The 19638-nt window shown below is 39.2% G+C and overlaps 1 protein-coding gene across 6 annotated transcripts in view; it reads left to right on the top strand.

Annotated features, from left to right (window-relative positions):
* Positions 1–19638, top strand: part of TRAK1 (trafficking kinesin protein 1) — a 91438-nt gene that overhangs the window by 9413 nt on the left and 62387 nt on the right. For 2 of the 6 annotated variants that reach the window (XM_077809273.1, XM_077809272.1), the window contains exon 1: positions 9752–9815. The exons of the other annotated variants lie outside the window; for them this stretch is intronic. In XM_077809273.1, the coding sequence (XP_077665399.1) occupies positions 9752–9815 (64 nt within the window). Of the gene's footprint in view, positions 1–9751; positions 9816–19638 lie in introns of those variants that run through there. 6 annotated transcript variants of the gene reach the window in all.

Below are 19638 nucleotides of genomic sequence, written 5' to 3'. Positions count from 1 at the left end.
TCCTTACAGTGTATATGGTAACACCCATTGTTTCATGTTCTCTATGTATATAAATCTCCCCGCTGTATTTTCCACTGAATGCATCCAATGAAGTGAGCTGTAGCTCACGAAAGCTTATGCTCAAATAAATTGGTTAGTCTCTAAAGTGCCACAAGTCCTCCTTTTCTTTTTGCGAATACAGACTAACACAGCTGCTACTCTGAAACCTAGGAGCAAAGGAACTCTCTCACCCTGGTAGATATGTTGCAATAGTCAAGTTTGCGGGTCGCAAATGCATTAGGTGACTGTGGGAGAGTCCACAATTATGGAAATGGGGCCTAGTCTTCTGACCTGCTGTAGGTCTCGAAGGGTATTTTTGGCAGTTTGTATGTCTTTGGAGATCCAGTAGCAACACAGGTTCAGGACATCAATGCTGTCTCCTAGTTTGGCAAGTGGAGGGGGCAGACAAACCTCTAATTCAGTGTGTCTTGACTTCTTTGGAGCAAAATGGATAAGCTTTGGGTTTGTCTTACATTTAGTAGCAGGATAGCAATCATGATGCATGGTTTTAAATGCGTGTTTACGTGGGGGTAAACGGACTGGTTTTCTGCACCTTGGAGCGCCTCTCCTTGGAGAGAGTCAGGTTGGAGAAAGAAGTAGTTGATTTCTTCATTTCATTCTTCATTTATTTTCTCTCACTTTTATATTACTGCTTTCTCATCGTGTGATGTTTGTGTTGAATGATTGTAAGATGATGTTTCCTCCATCCCCAGCCCAATTTCTTGAGTAATTTAAGGCCCCCAGTACCTCTAAAAGTACTGCAAGTGTAGTAATTTATGAACCAGATAAACTGAAAATTCTGGGCAGTCTCTCTGTGGTGGTGTTGTGCTTATGGTGGATGTTTTGCTTTGATTTCCACCTCCAGTGCAAATTCTTACTTTGAGACACTTATTACAAAGGGCAAACCATGATGATCTGGTTTCTTGTTATTCCCTGCTGTTTCTTTAGGGGTGGGAAAGCTTCATGTGCAGCAAATTGATGACTAGGATCTATTTCCTCCTAGATACTCTATGTAGCACAGCATACTTCATCCAATATGACCTATTACTAAAGAGAAGCATTCCTTAGACTACTGCCAAATTGCAGTAATGTTGGAACTTGTGCTAGTTACTGTTTAGAAGTGTTTCTTATAAAAGAGAATCTTTTTTCTTTCTTTATGAAATCTTTTAAACTTGTTGTAAGCTTTTTTTATACTCTGTTGAAAAATTGTCTGCGGCAATATTAAGGAGATTTTTAGAGAGATTATAATGCAGATTGGTTTTCAGTTACAGCTGGAAACTTTATTCATGATTTAGAGTTAAAATGCCAGCCACAGAAACCTGCCTGGCATGCTTATAGCCATGGTTATCAATGAATGATTATTGAATGTTACGGGAGAAGGAATAAAATTAAAACATTTATCAATAGTTATAGGAGTTTGGAAGATTGATAGGGTGAAAAGCAGTATCCTTTCTTTAAAAATAATAATGGAGGACATTAAAGACACATTATGCTCTTCAAAGGGCATGGGCTTCATCATGGATGAAAGCCCAATTTCTCTACTTAGCAACTCGCCAACAACAAATCCAGACTGCTCAGCTTGTTTTTGTTTGTGGGTTGAAACAAGCTCACATTTCTACTCTGCCTGCTGGTTCCAGTCTCGTAAGACCGTTTGAGCACAGGTCATAGTGTAATTTGTCATGCATTGGCTCAAAAGCAGAACAGGAAGACAAAACAGGGCAGACAATGCAACGAGCATCCATGAAATGAGCCAAAGTCAATCTACTAATCCCATTTTCAGGCTTCTGAATCTTGATAATATTACTACTACTTCTTAGATCTTACATCACTGTTTTCATCCACACATTTCAAAGTATTTTACAAAGGAGGTAAGTATTGTCTGCATTTTACAGAAGGGGAAACCAGTGCACAGAGATGTAACTTATTGAATGTCAGCAGGTCAGTAGCAGAGCTGGGAACAGATCAAGTTCTTCTACCTTTTATTTCAGTGCCCCATCCACTGGATGATCTCTGTCTTGACAACTGCCCTTTTCAATTAATATTTACAAACTTAAATTGAAACCAAGTTTTCAAAACAAGTTTATGAATAAGACATTGTTAGCTGCTTTTTTGGACTTTTGCGGGAAAGAGGATTTGTTGTTTTTCAGCACCACTTTTATTAGATTCTTGGGTCCTTCTGCAGCCTTACTTCTTCATTACAGGTCACTTATTTGATATGATCAGAGATGTATACAATCTTGTAGTTTTTTAACACTCTGCCTACTGCCCAGTCATATCCTACAATTCTCAGAAGCATCAGCGCTGTGCTGCTAAATACCCTCCATTCTGTTGGAAGGAAATCTGTCCCAAAAGATCCACTTGCTAAAGAAATTACTAGATATTGTGGGTGAACGCCTCAGCTAGTGTATATTGGCATAGCTCTGTTGCAGTAAAAGGAGCTATGCATTAGCTGAGTATTTGACCATGTTAAATCTCTCTTCCAGAGTTGGAGCATACCTTCTAGGCAGAATATTAAGAGTTATCTTTTTACTTTCCCGTGTGATTCTTTTTTATACTGCTTGCTCATTCAGGTTGGAGTTTAGAAGACCTGTAACAGGAAGTATAGCAAAGAATGTAAACAGCTGGTGTATGACTTTAATACCGACTTTAATATAGTACTTAGTACAATGTACAGACAACATTTTATCTTTATGTAGACATTAATTTTGCATGCATATTCCAGTCTGTTCTCTGGAGAGTTGAGGGTAAAAACATTTGATTTGTAACTTGCCTGCAGCACAGGAGTTCTAAGGATATGTCCAAATGATGAGGTTCATTCTAGTGTAACCCACTGGTGATCATGTGTTATAGGTTCTCCTCTCAGACTCCTGTTCTCTGTGGATTGGTAATTACAGTGCCCAGCTATAGAACTGTGGCTTGTTAGCTCAAGTTGTAGCCTTTCATGGAGCTTTGGAGGTCCCCAGTTCAGTCCAAAGTGTGTTGACCAAGATGGCGGCCATCACACCAGGTAACCCCCTGGTGAGTATGTGTTGCATCTAGAGCACAGCCACCAAGCCACTTGGCCTTTCCTTTAAAGAAATTTTAAATACTATGGCATGAAGATGAAGGTTTACACAACCAAACAGCTTCAGTTTGTTAGCATGCCCTTTTTGAATATAAACTCTCTATGTCCTGGGATAGGGAATGTGAAGAATTAATCTGAATCTTTACTTAAATGACAGTCAAACAAATTGGAGTCTCCACATTTGATAGATAGAAATGCATTTGAAAATTACTGCTTGACATTTTGGAACTACAGACATTCTTTTAAATTCAGAAACAAAAGTAGGAAAGACGTGTTTTCACTCATTAGTTAGCCTGTGAAGAATAAAGACTGTCACTTTCCTTCAAGGACAGCCAAAGTAGATTGCTCTGCTTCTAACCAAAACACAGTCAAATCTTTACCTATCAACATAACTCAGCCTAGCAGGGAAATAACATTCAAGTCATAAATGGATTTCCTCTCTGTTGGGCAAAAGTCTCAACTGGGTGGCCAAAGTGTCTGCCATGTAGATCTACAATACAGCAAATTACCATCTTCATCTTCAGTATCAAGGTACAGCTCAAGGAGGCTACAGTTCCTAAAATGCAGGCTGTCTTGGTCTGACAACCAAGGATCAAAATGTTGTTGGGATCAAAATGGAGCACCACATGCTTGGAATTGTAATCTCCATGAACTGCGCTCTCAGTGTAAAGACCAAGGCAGCTACAATCTGATGCATTTAGTGCAAATTTTGTACAGCCCATGGGCTTTTGGCATGTTGCTCTTATGACCCTCAGTTGGGCAAACTTTAGATGTGCTAGTTTTGATAGGAATAATTCAGAGTAGTATTGTGGTGTCCTGGTTTGCGTTTTCATCTGCCCAGTCAAGCATGCTGTAAATCTCTTCCTAATTTCACAAATGAGTTCATTGCTTCTGAAAAATAGAACTACAGACTATATATTACAATTCCAGGATTTCTGGAGGCAGTTACTTACAAAAGATCAAGTTTGCAATTATTTCTAATGCTTCATCTACCTCATCCCCTGGGGGACAGTAGCATAATTTGCAAGGGAAGATGTATATTTTGTATTTGAGTGTTCAGTGTTGTTTCAAATAAAGCCTTAGCCTCATGAATTTTTATGCCCTTTGCTGTAATGAGCTTTATATTATTTGCTAATTATGTATAATGTATTTGATGTGTAAATTACATGGACTACGTTATGTTTGGGATCCTGAAGGCCAAAACATGTTGCTGTATTTAGATTTTTTTTTTTCAGGAGAGGAATGTATACAATATATACATATATATACAATAGTATACTTCAGGGATATTTTATAGAATTTAACTTTCCATAGGTAAGGTACATCTTAGGACACTAAATAGTTTAACTCTGATTACTTATCTGCTTTCTCATCAGAGCTAAATGTTCTCCTTTTTGAAACAAGATTAATTGGTAAAAATTTAGAATATCATCTGTAGCAACAAAATCTACTTAAAACAACCTTAGCCAGGTCCTAGCAGTATATGTGTTCAAAAGTTTGGGCTCCCCATATTTGTAGAATGCCCTCTCTTGGAAGTTTAATGTACATAAGCCCATATGTACCTTTTTTCTTTGTGCCTTCACTTCAGAAGTAGAGAGGTGGTAGACTAGAATGTTAGCAACAAGTTCGCCATTCGTGATAGCTTGTGTCTGTTGGCATTTGGTACATACACAAAATGAGGGACGGACGATACCCTGAAGTGTAACTATAACTTTTTTCTATCTTAAACTTTCAAAATATATCATCCCAGAAGCATGCCATTTAATTAAAATAATAATTGATTCTCATAAGATACAAACTGGATCGAGAAGTTTAAAAAAAAAAACATTTCCCAATATAATCTCTTATTAAACTAGCCTATTGTTCAAAACAACACTTACAAAGCGCTAAAAAATACAGGGTAGGCAGTAATCCGGCACTGGCAAGGAGGTGAACAAGGTGCCTTAATAGAATAAGTCCATCCATTCCTAATTTCTTTGATTCTGTGAAGCCAGAGGGTGATTTGTCTTACATTTTGTGATATGGGAGCGGGCTATCATTTACTATTGCTATTTATGATTGACTATTATAAATTATATATACTTGATAAATATGTTTTTCTTTCCATATTAGCATTACAGATATTGGGAGTCCTATGTTTACTAACAACTGGCAACAGAAAACAATGTTTCTACCTTGTAATTTGTGATTGATTGATTTGTTTTATGATGACTCTTGATCTATAATTGAAATGTTGTTGTCTCACATTCTCCTTTTGGGGAATATGCCTTCCTAGCTTTAAACTACATGTTATCTTTTTAAAAATCCCTATCATTCTAAAACACAATATAAATGAATTTGAGAATCCCCTAAAAACATTAGGAAGTTTTAAACCCTATTTTTAATTTGTATTATTGTAGTGCCTAGGAACCCCAGTCATGGACCATATAGGCTCTGTACAAACACAGAATGAAAAGACAGTACTTGCCCAAAAGGGAGTACAACCTCAAGAATAAGACAAGTGACAACAGATGGATAAAGATAGACCAATCGGGGACTACAAGGAAACAATGAGACAATATTGATCAGCGTTACCTAGGGAGGTGGTAGAATCTCCTTCCTTGGAGGTTTTTAAGGTCAGGCTTGACAAAGCCCTGGCTGGGATGATTTAACTGGGAATTGGTCCTGCTTCGAGCAGGGGGTTGGACTAGATGACCTTCAGGGGTCCCTTCCAACCCTGATATTCTATGATTCTATGATTCTATGACAGACAGTGGTCTCAGCACTAGCAGGCTAACAGTTATCATGGTTTTTGTCAAGTGTTTTATAGGTCTTGCAGGAAAGAAGAGTTTTAAGCAGTTAGTTTTTGCAGATATTTATGGGAAGCTTCTCCAAAGTGTGAGCGGGGCAGCGTACATTTATACAATCCAGAGTTTATAGTGTGCTCATAACTTACTTCAAAATATTTGCTGGGTAAAGAACTTCTCCTATATCTTGCAGTATAATTACCTGAATTTCCTTATGTTCAAATATTTGATTACTTTTACATTGGATAAGTAACACAATAGCACATCAGTAAAATGTGATCAGAATATGCACCATACCATGGGGTTTTGTGATAAGCAGCCCCAGAGGAGGAGCTTGGGCTGGAGAGAGAGAGAAAAGGATTCCCCAAGGATACCACAGGTCCTCCATGGGCCAGTCCAAGATTAGGCATGTTTCATGAAAGCTCCAGACCTAAATTGTCCATCCCACTTTTATGAGACTACCATCTCCACTTAACTAAGAAGGTGTTGTCCAGCTGGATGATTCTTTCTATAGAATTTCTTCTCCCTGCCATTGTGTTTTCTCACTATGATAGGGTGATTGTGCCCCCCATTTTCCCAATTATGGAGTGGAGATTATAATAGTTACCTACCCTACTTGATAAGCATGTTGTGGTGATTAGTTTTGTAACATGCTTCGTCTCTGTAAAGCCGTATGTTAGGGTTAATTGTTTTTCTTGTGAGAAAGCTAGATCCTTTCCAATGTAAAAAGATGTTTCTGACCTCTAACCCAATCTTGCAGAATACTGTCTGCAGAATTTAAAAAAACAACAAAAAAGAAGCATTTTTTGAACTCCCTTCCTACCCCGTGTTTACTCATCTCACTGAAAATGAACTTCGAAGCTTAATTGTGACCATTTAAATCCTAGTATTAAGCAAAGCTACTTTTTAAAAGGAAATTAAATACTGGAGAAAAAGAAAAGAAAAGCTTATGCTATGTTATGGTGCCCTTTAAGTTTAAACTGTTAGGAAATGCAGAAGTTCCTATGGCAAGGAAATTAGGAATAAAACAGATGGCATATTTGTAAAGTAGTTAAATTAATGTTTCTGTAGGACCCTTCATTTTTGTATTCCCTAATGTTATTTTAACGGTGCAGCCTTAAAAGTGCTTTTAATTGTATGTGCAATTGACCTACTGTGTGTGTGGGTGTGCTTAAGGAACTATCAAAACTGTGTGATTAAGTGAGATGGAATGGATTGTATAGTAATTCAGTTGTCAAGATTCTTGCATATAACAAAATCACATAAACTGAGTTAGAAAACACATGTATGAGTGAAAAAACGTTAGTTTCAAAGTGTGAACTCTTCTGTTCCATAAATGATTGTATTACTGCTCTGTATGAAAGATTATACAGGGCTTTTTAATGGCATCTTATATTCCTTTGAAATTTACTTACCTGTAGTTTATGTGCATACCTTACTGTTCTCAGGCAAATATTGACCGTACCATGCAACACACTGATCAGTAGAATTAAAGCATGTTTGTGGTTTAAAGGCCTCTGGCTACAACTTTAACTCTTTAAAGATCAAAAACCTGAGGTTTTATTGAACTTTTTAACTCTGGAAGGCATGCCAGGCTATGGCAAATCATAATCTTCATGGAGCCAGGGACCAAACTGTAAGAGCTAACAAGGGATTCATAAGAACTGGTCCTTGTAGTTTCCCTACTTCTTAATTTTTTGACGTTGATTATGCTATTTACAGCATGATTGACTGGGCAGATGAAAACGCAAACCAGGACACCGCAGTTCTACACTGATACTTTTTTAATAGGAATAATTCAGGGTTTTTTTCTTATCAAAACTAGCACATCTAAAGTTTGCCCAACTGAGGGTCATAAGAGAGTGTTGTGTGTCACCTGCAATTTCTATTATAAGCAGAGAAGGATAAAATATGTACTAGAATTTTTCAAAATTTACTAATACAGTGTAAAACCAGTAGAAAACATAATACAACTCATCTCTCAAAGGGAAGCTAGGATGGTGTGGTGTTTAAGTCACTAGGCTAGGGCTATTGTTACACTACATCTTACACTGACTTACGTTTTGTAGCTCAGGGGTGTGAATTAGCCACCCCCCTTAGCGGTTTAACTTATGCTGGTTTAGCACTGTCCACATCAGTGCTTATGTCAGCTGGGGAGTTTCTCCTGCTGACATAGCTACCGCTGCTCACGGGGGCTGGAGTAATTAAGCTCTCTCCTGTTGGCTTAGAGCAGCTACACTAGAGAGCTCTCTAGTGTAGCCATTGCCTAGGTCTGTGGAGCCCTGGGCTCAGTTCCTCACATTTCCACTGATTTCCTGTGAAACCTTGGGTAAGTCATTAAGTCTCTCTGTGCCTCAGTTCCACATCTGTGAAATGGATATTACATCCCTCGCTCACTGAAGTGGTGTAAGAATAAAGTCCTTAATATTTGTAAGGCTCAAATACTGTGGTCATGGGAGTTAATATCTAGATAGAGGAAGATATATGTTTTATGGTAATGATATTAATATTAATTTCTATTGTAATAGAGTCTAGGGGTCCAGTTACAGACCAGGGCCCCATTGTGCTAGGCACTGTACAGTCATGTACAAAAGATGTATTGAAATAGAATATATCATTCCAAGTCTCTGAAGTCTTTTGTAAAGAACCCAGTGGAGTCCATAAAAGATGGGGAAAGGGGAATGTGAGTGGAATATAAGAACGGAATGGATGTCTGAGCATTGTAATAACTTTTACCCCCCACTTGCAGATTTAATTGACTTCCTGAATATTGTTATAAATACCAATTTATTAAAATTCTGTTCCACAAATAAATATTTTATAATTCCAGTAGTTTAAATCCAGCCTAGTGAGGTACCTAAAAGTGAATCCTTCTCCACACCAGATATTTTGGAAATGAAAAATACTGAGCGGTTGTGTGTAACTAGTTTAGCTATACAGAATGGCTGCTGTTTGCCATAATTCCCTTGTTTTCTGCTACAGGGGCGTAGATGTTTGAAAAATAGGTCGCTGGCTCACTGAGAACGCAGAGGGCAAAAGTAGATGAGCTTATCCAAAGGGGGAATGTGTTACTGTCTGGTTTTCTAGTTCCGCTCTTTCACCTTTAATGTAGACATTTTCTTTTTGCAAAATTAGTGCTTAACCTACTAAAACAGTGCAAAATAGTACTGTAGCTTCATTTTCCACTTGGGCGGGGGAGAGCTTCTAACACAGGATGGGAGGTGGTAAGGCACTTGATTTACATTATTAAGGCATTGGATATACACAGAGGATCAAAGATTATGATATTGAAAAACAGAAAAAAGATATGTTTGTATTATATTAAAGAGCTTTTTTTTTCTGTGTGGGAATTTTTCTTTCTTTCTTTTTTGAGAGACACTCCTTAGTTTTGTGAAGCCAGAAACAGCAGAATACATTTCCTTCGTCTCGGCATCTCTTTCAGAGCCAGCCAGTCTCCATGGCAACATGTTAGACTGAAAGGTATGTGAGGACCGGGGAGGAAAGGAATGAGTTAGAAACAGCCAAGTAGTGGTGTGTGTCCCTAACGTCAGTATACCAGTCTTTTGATAGGATGATTTTGTTAACTCCCATCCAAGGCTGCTGTTCAGAGCTTCTTTATTAGAGCAGCTGCTAGGGCATCTGCTTTAGAAATCTCTCTCCTACACCCTTTCCCCTTCCCTCCTCCCCCCCCCCCACCCCTCGTATTTTGGCTCTAGCCTCTCATTGAAAATGTGCAGCTCATTTTCATCATTCTGTCAGCGTCTTTGCACTTCAGTGTTTTGCAAAGGCAGGGAGGCATGGTTGCGTTTCACTTGACCTCAGCACAGTGAAATATCTTCTACATTGCTGAAGGATACTGACTATGCAGAAATTTATTGAAGCGGATTACTATGAACTAGACTGGTATTATGAAGACTGCACGGATGGTAATTCTGGTTTGTAATATGTTGATACAGTATTTGTAGTTTGTAAGACCAGTGCATGGGGTTTGTACCCTTTTGAAAAGAAACTGAAGAAAAAGGCAGCGCTTTGGTGCAGCAGAGATGTCTGGCCTGTAACATCTCAGCATCCGTTGGAAGTATGCTCCAGGAGACTGCTGTAGGGCTTTCTCTTTTTCAGTGGGAGCAGCAGTTGTACATAATTACTGTACAATCTCTTCCTCAGCAGAAGCAAATAACTGAGAAGTACCAACTCTATAAATATTAAGAACCAAGCTAAAATTACAATAACCTTGCTATAATGAATTTTGCACTGAATTACATTTTGTGTGTACATGTGTGTGTGTGCAAGAATGCGTGTGCATTATAGAGGCATGGCAGAACCTCTAATATGTACATATGTTTCTTTAACATAACATACTTTGTGTGTGTGTGTGTATTTTCATAGATACATATATAGAGAATATTTTATGTATAAAATCTCTGCTGCTTAGAGCTGCAGCAAACTAGCTGCTAGAACTGCCAAATTGCAAACTCTGGCAAGCAAGTTCCCTAGAGCTCCTTGTGAGCTTTCTGCCATTTGCCGAGGTGGTAATTTCTTTATCACAATGCTGAATGCGCTCATCAGTCTCGTGACAGAGGGTGTATGGGGAGGGAGGAGGAGGAAAGCCCAACATTGCATTGATTGCTTACTGGGAAATTCAAACTCCCTCATCCATCCATAGCAGCCAGGTGGAACTCTTAAAACAAAATGTATCTATCACTCTGTTATGATCTTGTAGTGTATTGGAATTTTTGTGAGCAAGGCAAGTCCTAGATCACCAGAGCATGAGACTAAGGACAAAAGGCAGTGGTAGGGAGAGAATATGGGTTGGATACCAAAACGCTTCATGGTGATTTTTGTGATAGCATCAGAGGGGCTGATAGAGGACATGAACAATGTGTTTATAAGCCAAAATATGAGCTTTTTGTTCACCTGAAGTGTTGTGATTGGCATTACAATAGCACACATACATGCTTAATTTGTTTTTCTATGTTGTGTTGTATAAAGTGGCCCTCGACTTACATGCTTCTGAACTTGGAGAACTTCTATTTTTAAATTAATATTTCTCTATGTATTTAGTGTGTGGGACATATCCATATACCTATCTGAGAGGGGTTTTTAGTTGGACCATTTTTCAGTTGAATTGACTCTATTATGTAACTCTGTCCTCTAGTTATAACCCTAGTAAATGCTGTAGCATCTGACTGATGTAACAGACTGATGAGTTGGCCCAGTTTAGGAAACTTAAGAATTAGCACAGTCATATAACCATTAAAAAGAGAGATTGTTGATTTCTGCGGTAAATACAGAGAGACCTTGTTTGATTTTTGGAGAACAGAAGTGATAAATGTATTCCATAATTCTTTTTGTGATTAATGTCAACTGTGTCAAAATGGGAGTGTATGCAAGAATGTGGCATGAATGAGTATCAGAGCTATGAGAGCCACTTAATAAGCAAGTGGTACGCTTAATTTTTATGCAGTGTGTGACATATTTTGGGTAGGGTTGCCAACTTTCTAATTGCACAAAACCAAACACCCCTGCCCTGCCTCCTACCCCAAGGCCCTGCCCATGCCCTGCCCCTTCTTCTTCTTCTGCCCCTGTCCCCATTCACTCCATCCCCCCTCTCTCCGTTGCTTCTCTTCCCCCTCCGAGCTGGGGCAGGGGTTGGGGCGTGGGAGAGGATTTGAGGTGCTGGGTCCCGGTAGCGCTTACTGCGGCTGCGAGGAAGCGGCCGCCAGGTCCCTGCAGCCCCTAGGTGCATGGGCGGCCACTTTCAGGGAGCCGCGTGGAGCTAGGGCAGGCAGGGACCCTGCCTTAGCCCCAGACAACCGCTGTGCTGCTGACCAGACTTTTAATGGCCTGGTAGGCGGTGTCAGCTGGAACCGCCAGGGTCCCTTTTTGATCAGGCATTCCAATTGAAAACCTCAATGCCTGGCAATCCTAATTTAGGGCCCAGGCTCAGTGGGGTAACCATCACTTAGGCCATGGTCCAGCAAAGAGCACCACAGGGGGTAAGACCCAGAGTTCAGTGCGGTACCAGGTGAGCACAGGACTCCATTCAGTTGTGCTCTTTCCAGGATTTGAGCTTTAATATGGAAAATAAGATAAACTAATGGCCAAATTTTTGTAGCCCTTTATCCTTTTTTATACATTAAAATAAATGAAGGGCAACTATCTATATGCTCCAGGTTCCCATAGCACTACTTAAAAATATGTCCTGGGTACAGCATTTTAAAGTAACCGATCACCATTTTAAGGTAAGCCTTCTGCTTAGGACAGTTCCCATCCTTACAATTACAATTCCCTGCCCCTTTGTTTGTTTTCAAATGCCTGGGATAATTCTAATTTATAATGATTTTTGTAAAGCGGGATGTAAAATTCTAAGGTAGGAAAGAGCCGTAACTAATATCCTTCCAGTCTTTCAGTATTAAGTAGCATAATCACATTCCTAATTGACATTAGTATACTGACAAGATACTTCTAGTGTGGAGCTGACCAAAAGCCAGACAAATTCAAATTAGAAGCAAGGCACAAAACTTTGTAATAGTGGGAGTCTCTATCCTCTTCCTTTCTGGAAGATGCTGTAGTCCAGTTCTGGAAGATTGTGTATTTCACAGACCGTGGTGGACTTTTCATTTCTCCTTAAATGAAAAAAAATATAATTGTGTATAGAAGGCACCAAATGTTAGCAGTGTTTTTACAACAAAGTTGCTAACTTGTTTTATGGAGATAGGAAAATGGAAAGGTTCACTCTTGTTCAATCATATGGTTCCACTTTCTTGAATCTGCTGCTCTAACATTTTTAAGATATTTTTGATCATTAAAATCTAAAAGTGAGATGAATTTTTGATATTTCCTGTACATTTGACAGAAGATGGGTTGATCTAGTAATACACGCATACAAATCTATAGAGAAGCAATTATAATTAAGATTTTGGAGTGAGTGGAAGAAAACAGTTAAAGGGACACAGTCATTTCAAATCCAATCATTTAAACAAAATGAATTGTATGTAGTTCTAAGTGGTACACATGTCCCTGAAATACCTAGCTGGTTTCTGTTCCTGTACAAATCACATTTTTCAGTTTTTATACCATGCTTTTTCCCTCCTCTTGCTATGTCTAAACCCACACAGACAAAAGGGGAAACTGAAAGTAAAACTTAAATAGGAGAGGGACAATTTTTCTTTAAATCCTTTAATTTAGCAATCTTGGGAATTGCTTGTCAAAACAGTAGGTCACCGTGTGCAGACAGAAACATAGTGCAGTGGTTGGTGAAAGTGCCCAGTTCTAATGGAGTTGGGCTACTGGGAAAACCGGAGAGGAGGCTTTGGGGACCAGAACCAGTGAGTCGGTACAGGCCTACTGTATGGATGACCCTGCTTCTCAGGGGTCTGCTAGGCTTAAGAGACAGTGTTTTTGTAAGCATGGGGGGAACTCTGCCTGCCTTTGAGTATTGAAGGGTGTAGTCTGTTCCTTATATGAGGCATGCTTCCTTCCAACAAGTAGAGTGATTGTCCATCATGATCCGGTTGTATGCTGGGAGGTGCTGTCAGTCCTATCTCAGTTCCTTAGGTTTGTGGTGACCTGTTAAGACTGAATGGGTCTTGCAGGCTTTAGCTATTCCTGTACTGGTAGAGGGAAGCAGGTTCTTCAGGGTTCCATATTGATACATGAATTTGGGTCTGAAATTAAGTCAATTTTTTCCATTTAAAAAATGTAGAGGGAGATGGATGAAAAATATTTTTGGATGTGTTTGGACGCAGTACCTTTAAAAACACTGTACAATAGGAAACTGAAATTTTACAAAAATATAGCACAACACTTCTTAAAGACATCGCTTCGTCTCATCTTATGGATGAGATAAAAGTAATCTAATCTACAGTACGATGCAACTAAAAATCAGACCTCTCAAGAAGAGGTTTACATAACCATTGTCTAGTACAAATGAATATACCACCCTTTTTTCCTCTGTCAAAGATGTGAGTCCAATATCTTCTTTTAACCTTCGTGAATGTTTTCCTTGTACTATACTGCTAAGACTTCTTATTTTGCTTTCTGCAGAAAATGCCCTAAAACACTACATTGATGATACAAAAAAGAAATTGCTCATTGTTTGGTTATGTTTGAATTCAGCAAATGCAATCCTTACACTTCTCTTACCTTACCTGTAGTTAAACTCAATGGGCATAATACTGATAATCTCTGTGAAATGTACTATTGCCTTTGAACACCTGCTGCAAGAAACCCCCAGACAAACAAGCCCTCAAACTTGTCAGAGTCCTGAAACATTTGTAAATTGTTGGGATTTTGAAATAATCTCTTACATAATGGCTTTTGCTGAGTATATTTTTGGTAACAGTGAGTAGGATTATACAATAAAATCTTACTTTCTCTTGATCATCTCCCAAGCTCAAATCATCCATCTTTCAGTCCAGTACCTCTGTTAACTGAAAATATTGTAAACAAAAGACATATTGAGCTGTATTTTTAGAAATGCTTTCATTTTGAATAATGACTAGATGCTTATATAATATGTGGAAACGGGAATCATCATGTAAGTTGGCATTAATCAAATACACAGATATGTTGCACAGATTTATTTTTTAAAATTGCAGGAATGGTATGTTTATGAAAGGGGGAGAATGGGCAATTGAATAGGAAAGAAATCTGTGATTCATCTGCATAGAGATAGTAGTTAAATTTGTTTACATGGATGAGGTATACAGAGAGAAGAAAAGGGGACCAAGGACAGAACCCTGTGGACCGCACCCAGAAACTTGGAGGGGGGATGAGGAGAATTTTCCAAAGGGTGCAGTGAGAATCCTCCAAAGGGTACAAGCATTTACAGAGGTTGGAGGAGACCCAGGAAAGGAGAGAGAGTCATGAAAGATAAAGGAGGATAAGACTTCAAGAACGGAAGTATGGTTGACTGGGTTGAAGATAACTGACAGGTCAGGGAGCATGAGGGGTTCTGAGGTTTGGCTAGGAAGAGGACACTTGAAACTTTGAGTGTAGTTTCAATGGAATGCGAGGGGTGGAAGCCAGAGTGGAGAGGATCTAGGATGGAATCAGAAGAGTGGAATTCCAGACAGCTACAGTATTGTAAATAGCATATTCAATGCTTTATCTTATCCTCCTTATCTAGAAATGGAAGGGAGATGAGGTGGTAGCTGGAGAAGTGGTGTCAAAGGTGGGTTACTTTAAGATGGGAGAGATTAAAGCTTGCTTGTATTATAAGGGGTGAAAAGCCAAAGAGGAGAGCTTAAGGAGAAGAGTAAGGGAGGGGGTGGGTGCGAGGGAGAACAGGAGATGGAATGGGGTCACTGGAGGAAACAGGGGTTAGAGGAGAAGAGCAGAGGAAAATGTCTGTGATAGGGGAGAAAGATGACAGTGTTGTAGGAGGGGAAGGAAAAGTAGGCCAAGGGGAGGGGGAAAGGTCACATTGTATTTTCTCAATTTTCTGTTGGAAGAAATGGGTGAGATCCTGCACAGGTAGAGAAATAGAGGCAAGAGAGAGGAGGGTTTGAGGAGTGAGTCCAAAAAAAAAAAAAAAGAGAGAGACACTGGGATTGTGGGCATGTTGTTCACTAAGTTTAAGAATGTAGAGTTGTTTAATTAGAAAAATGGAAGAACTGAAAGAGGAGGGAATGAATTTGTAGTGGAGGAAGTTAGCCTGACTATGGGATTTCCGTCAGAGACATTCCATGGCAAAAGAGCAGGAGCAAAAGAAAAGGATGTTGGGGGTGACCCAGAGTTGCAGGTTGGCAGAGATATCTTCATGTACCCACACCTTACTTAGTTACCAGTTTATTTCATGACTTTTTTTCTAAAAGAACATATCGTAGATACATGAGAAAAAGGATTTACAAACCTTTCCAAATCTTTATAGTGTTCCTTTTCATTGTGAAAGATAGAACTAAGGTTCATTGAGATGGATACACTTGTTAAAAAGTGAGTTTTGAGTTCCACTGGGCTCTGTCCTTGGTCCCCTTCTCTTCTCTCTGTATACTTCATCTCTGGGCAATCTCGTAATGTAAAAGAATTCAACTTCTATCTTTATGCAGATGACTCAGATCTACCTCTCTGCTCCAAACCTCTCTCCCTCTATCCAGACTAAAATTTCAGCCTGTCATTGATATCTCCTTCTGGATATCTAGCTGTCAGCTCAAGTTCAGCATGGCTGAAACAGAGCTCCTAATCTCTCTCTCACCTTCTCCCACTCCTGTTATGCCTCCCTCTTCTTCCTTTGTTGGTCACTGTGGACAACATTACCATCCTTGTTGACATCCAGGGTACAGGCTTGAGTGACATCTTTGACATGGACCTCTCTCTAGGACCTCATATCCAGGTTATGTGTAAATCTTGCTGATTCTTACTGTATAACATCTCTAAGATGCATCTTTTTCTGTCCAGGCATGCAGATAAAATGCTCATCCAGGCTCATATCATCTCGCGTCTGGATTAATACAACATCGTTCTCTCTGGCCTTCAGAAATGCAGTCTTGCCCCACTCTTACTCATTCAGAATGCTGTTGCAAAAAATTTTTTTTTCTGAGCCTGTTGCTTTGACCATGTGACCCTCTTTTCATCCGTCCACAGTCTCCCCCTTCTCTATCACATCAAACAGAACCTAATTCTCTTTCAATGTCCTTGTTGGCCTTTCCCCACCTTATATATTACCTGTCATTCACTATCAAGATGTCAACTCCTGTCTCTGATCAGCCCATCATGCCAGCCTCCATCACCCACTTGTTAAATTTTCGAACATATCACCTTCGTTCTATCTCCCACGTTGCCCATCACGCTTGGGAGGAACTCCCTGTAAACATTCACAGAGCTAGCTCATTATCCTTCTTCAAATCCCTCATCAAAACTCTCCTTTACCATGATGCCTACAAAAAAATTGACAACGGCTAGGCTGCTCATGTGCTGAGACCATTGCTTATCATGTTGATTATGATGATCTCATTCCCCCCCCCCCCGCCCCGGTATTCTGTCATTTTTGTTTTATATATATATAGCTGTTACCTTTTGTCTTACACTTAGATTATAAATTCTTTGAGGCAGGGACTGTCTGTATCTTCTATGTTTGTACAGCCCCTAGCTGAAGGGTTCCCTGATTGGGGCTCCTAGGAGCAACTATCATAAAAATAATGGAAGTAATAACAATAATTCAGTAAGCAGACAAATCTGTGTGTGGCTTTTGAAAAGTATGTGAAATGTATGGAGATCTAAACTGTCCAATGTCTTCATTGCTTGACTCTAGATCTCTTCTATAAATCCTCCGATGAGTGAGAGTGAAAATCAGAAAACACCATCTTTAAGGAAGCAGGCTTAAAACCCAGGGGATATTATTGCACCTGTAGCTGGTGTTGTAAAACTAGTATGTGTGTGGAGAAATCCTTTGCTTTTAAAATAGCATGGTTATCATTAGAGTTCATTGTGGTGGTGTGTGTACACAAAACTAGATGCTGCTGATAAAGAGGAGATTGCTAGGTCATTAATACATTTGGATTTATTTGTAAACAGTGAGTCAAGGTAAGGATGTTGCCATCACTTTTGATCAAACTCTTTAAGACGTAGTTTGTAGCTGCTGATTTCTTTCTCTTAGTGGCACAGTTTGTTTGTTCAGAGATACAGTTTTACAAGAGAAATATGTGCTTCTGTGACCAGCAAGCTTGATATATTGTGACGTTCTTGCACCTCCCAGCAGGTTTTCCCTCTCTGTCAGCTTGTTCAGCATGCTGCATTGAGCAAACCTGATCATAATAAATCTGCTCTGTGTACTTGTACATTGACCTATAGTTGTTTGTAATGTCTTTGATTCTGTGGTCACCTGTTGTATTTGAAACCCTCTCTTTCAGCCTTGCCTGATAAGTATGTGTGTTCAGACATGCCACCTACCTTTTGAAGATCCTATCATTGCATCTTAGGTCAGCAAGCATATGTGCTTTTGCTGGGCAATGCTGTCGGGTGGGGATCACCCTATCTCTCGACATCTTTCAGTCCCATTTTCCCTATATAAACACGTCTCTAATGTTTACGGTGCAGCTACCTCATGCCTGTTAATAATGACTGAAGGAGAACTGAAAATGAGGCGGTAGACTTAGAGTGCAGTATATTCCTCTACCCCTTATGAATTTGCAACATCAACATTATGTCCTGCTTTAATTATACTATCAAGAGGACACAATGTTGTGCTATTTTAGTAGTCATTAAAATTCTTTCTTGCTCTCAGGATCCCTTGTTTTATCAGACTTAATATGTGACTCAAAGTAAACATGCCAGCACTTATGCGCACCCACCAGTTTGTTTTCACAATGACATGCACACTAAGCTGAGCAGGTGTGGTGTTTTTTTTTTTCCTGCTTGCAACAAGGTTGCAGGGGTGGTGGTAGAAGCTCAAATATGAGACAAATGCTAGGGTAGGTTGATGTTGGGTTCCCCCCCCCCCTACAACTTTAACAAGATCACTTTGACGTTCCCATTTTTGGAAGAGTATTAATGTTTTTTGGCTGCTTTTTTTTAAACAACATTCTCCATCTAGAGATAAAAATTAAAATCTGTCTGGTAAATTAACACTGTCGATATACTCTGGTGTGGTTGTGCCAGCAAGTATTTCAAATGTGGGTGCAACCCTTCTCATAAAAGAGCTCCTACAAATGTCCTAAACCTCTGCTAAAGAATCAGAACGGAGTGTTCAGCTTGGAAGCCTACTGTGCATGAAACAATAACTGAAATCCGTGGGAGTAATGGATCTGGAGGGGTTGCAAGATGGAGCCCCTGCTGTATCCGCGCACACTCCACCCTGCCCCTGTTTCAGTGAACAAAAGCCATCGTAAATGATTTATCAGCTACAACCTAGATTAACTGAGAAGGGTATTACGTGCAGGCTTGGAATGCTTGACTTCTGGTTCTATCCTGAAAACACTAGCAAGCAAAGTTCTCTGTCTGTGAGTAGTCCCTTTGAAATGAAAGGAGATCCTGACAGTAATAAACACTACATCAGTCTTACCAACTTTCATGAATTTTATTGCGAGTCTCATGATATTTGATGTTTTTTCTTAATGCACCAGCTGACAGAAGCAAATTATTTAAGAATCCTAGCTTTCATTTGAAGGAAAAAAAAAATCTAGTCTTCATGTTTGTTGAGATAAGCTTGAAAACATGAAGAAAGTATACCCTAAAGGTTCAGAAACCAGAAGGCAACTAAATTAAACCCAAAATTTATTATTTAAAAATCATGCGCATCATTTTGGGGCCAATCATGATTTTCTGGGAATCTGACTTGTAATTTTTGAACACTTACTACCCAGTACTGCAATGTAGAACAGTAAGTTTTTTGCAGCATCAGGACTTGGTAAATGGCAATAGGTGAGTCCTTCTTCCACCCAAAAACTTGCAATATTTTTCCATCTTATTCATGTAAACTTTTAAATAAACTTTGAAAAAAAGAGATTAAAACCTGTAATACAGGGCATAGCATTTGTAGATAACCAGTGCATTCTGTGCCCCTCTGTTCTGCCTGGCAAGATATTATGCCATCATTATAAAATAATTATCAAATGTTTTTTATTCCTGAATCTGTTATGAATGTTCTGCAGTCACATAAATCTGAATTAATGAATTTTTAAATTTCCCAATGGTGCAAAGATCTGAGGATAAAAATTGGAAAAACACCTTAATATTATCTGTCAAAATTCATAAGAAAATTGAATCCTTCCTTACCTAGTTATGCAATATGTAAGGTAGTGCCTTTGAAAG

Source organism: Eretmochelys imbricata, chromosome 2 (assembly GCF_965152235.1).
Source record: "Eretmochelys imbricata isolate rEreImb1 chromosome 2, rEreImb1.hap1, whole genome shotgun sequence".
NCBI lineage: Eukaryota > Metazoa > Chordata > Testudines > Cheloniidae > Eretmochelys > Eretmochelys imbricata.
The sequence above is the reverse complement of the archived record's forward strand: the minus strand, read 5'-3'. Positions and strand labels throughout refer to the sequence as shown.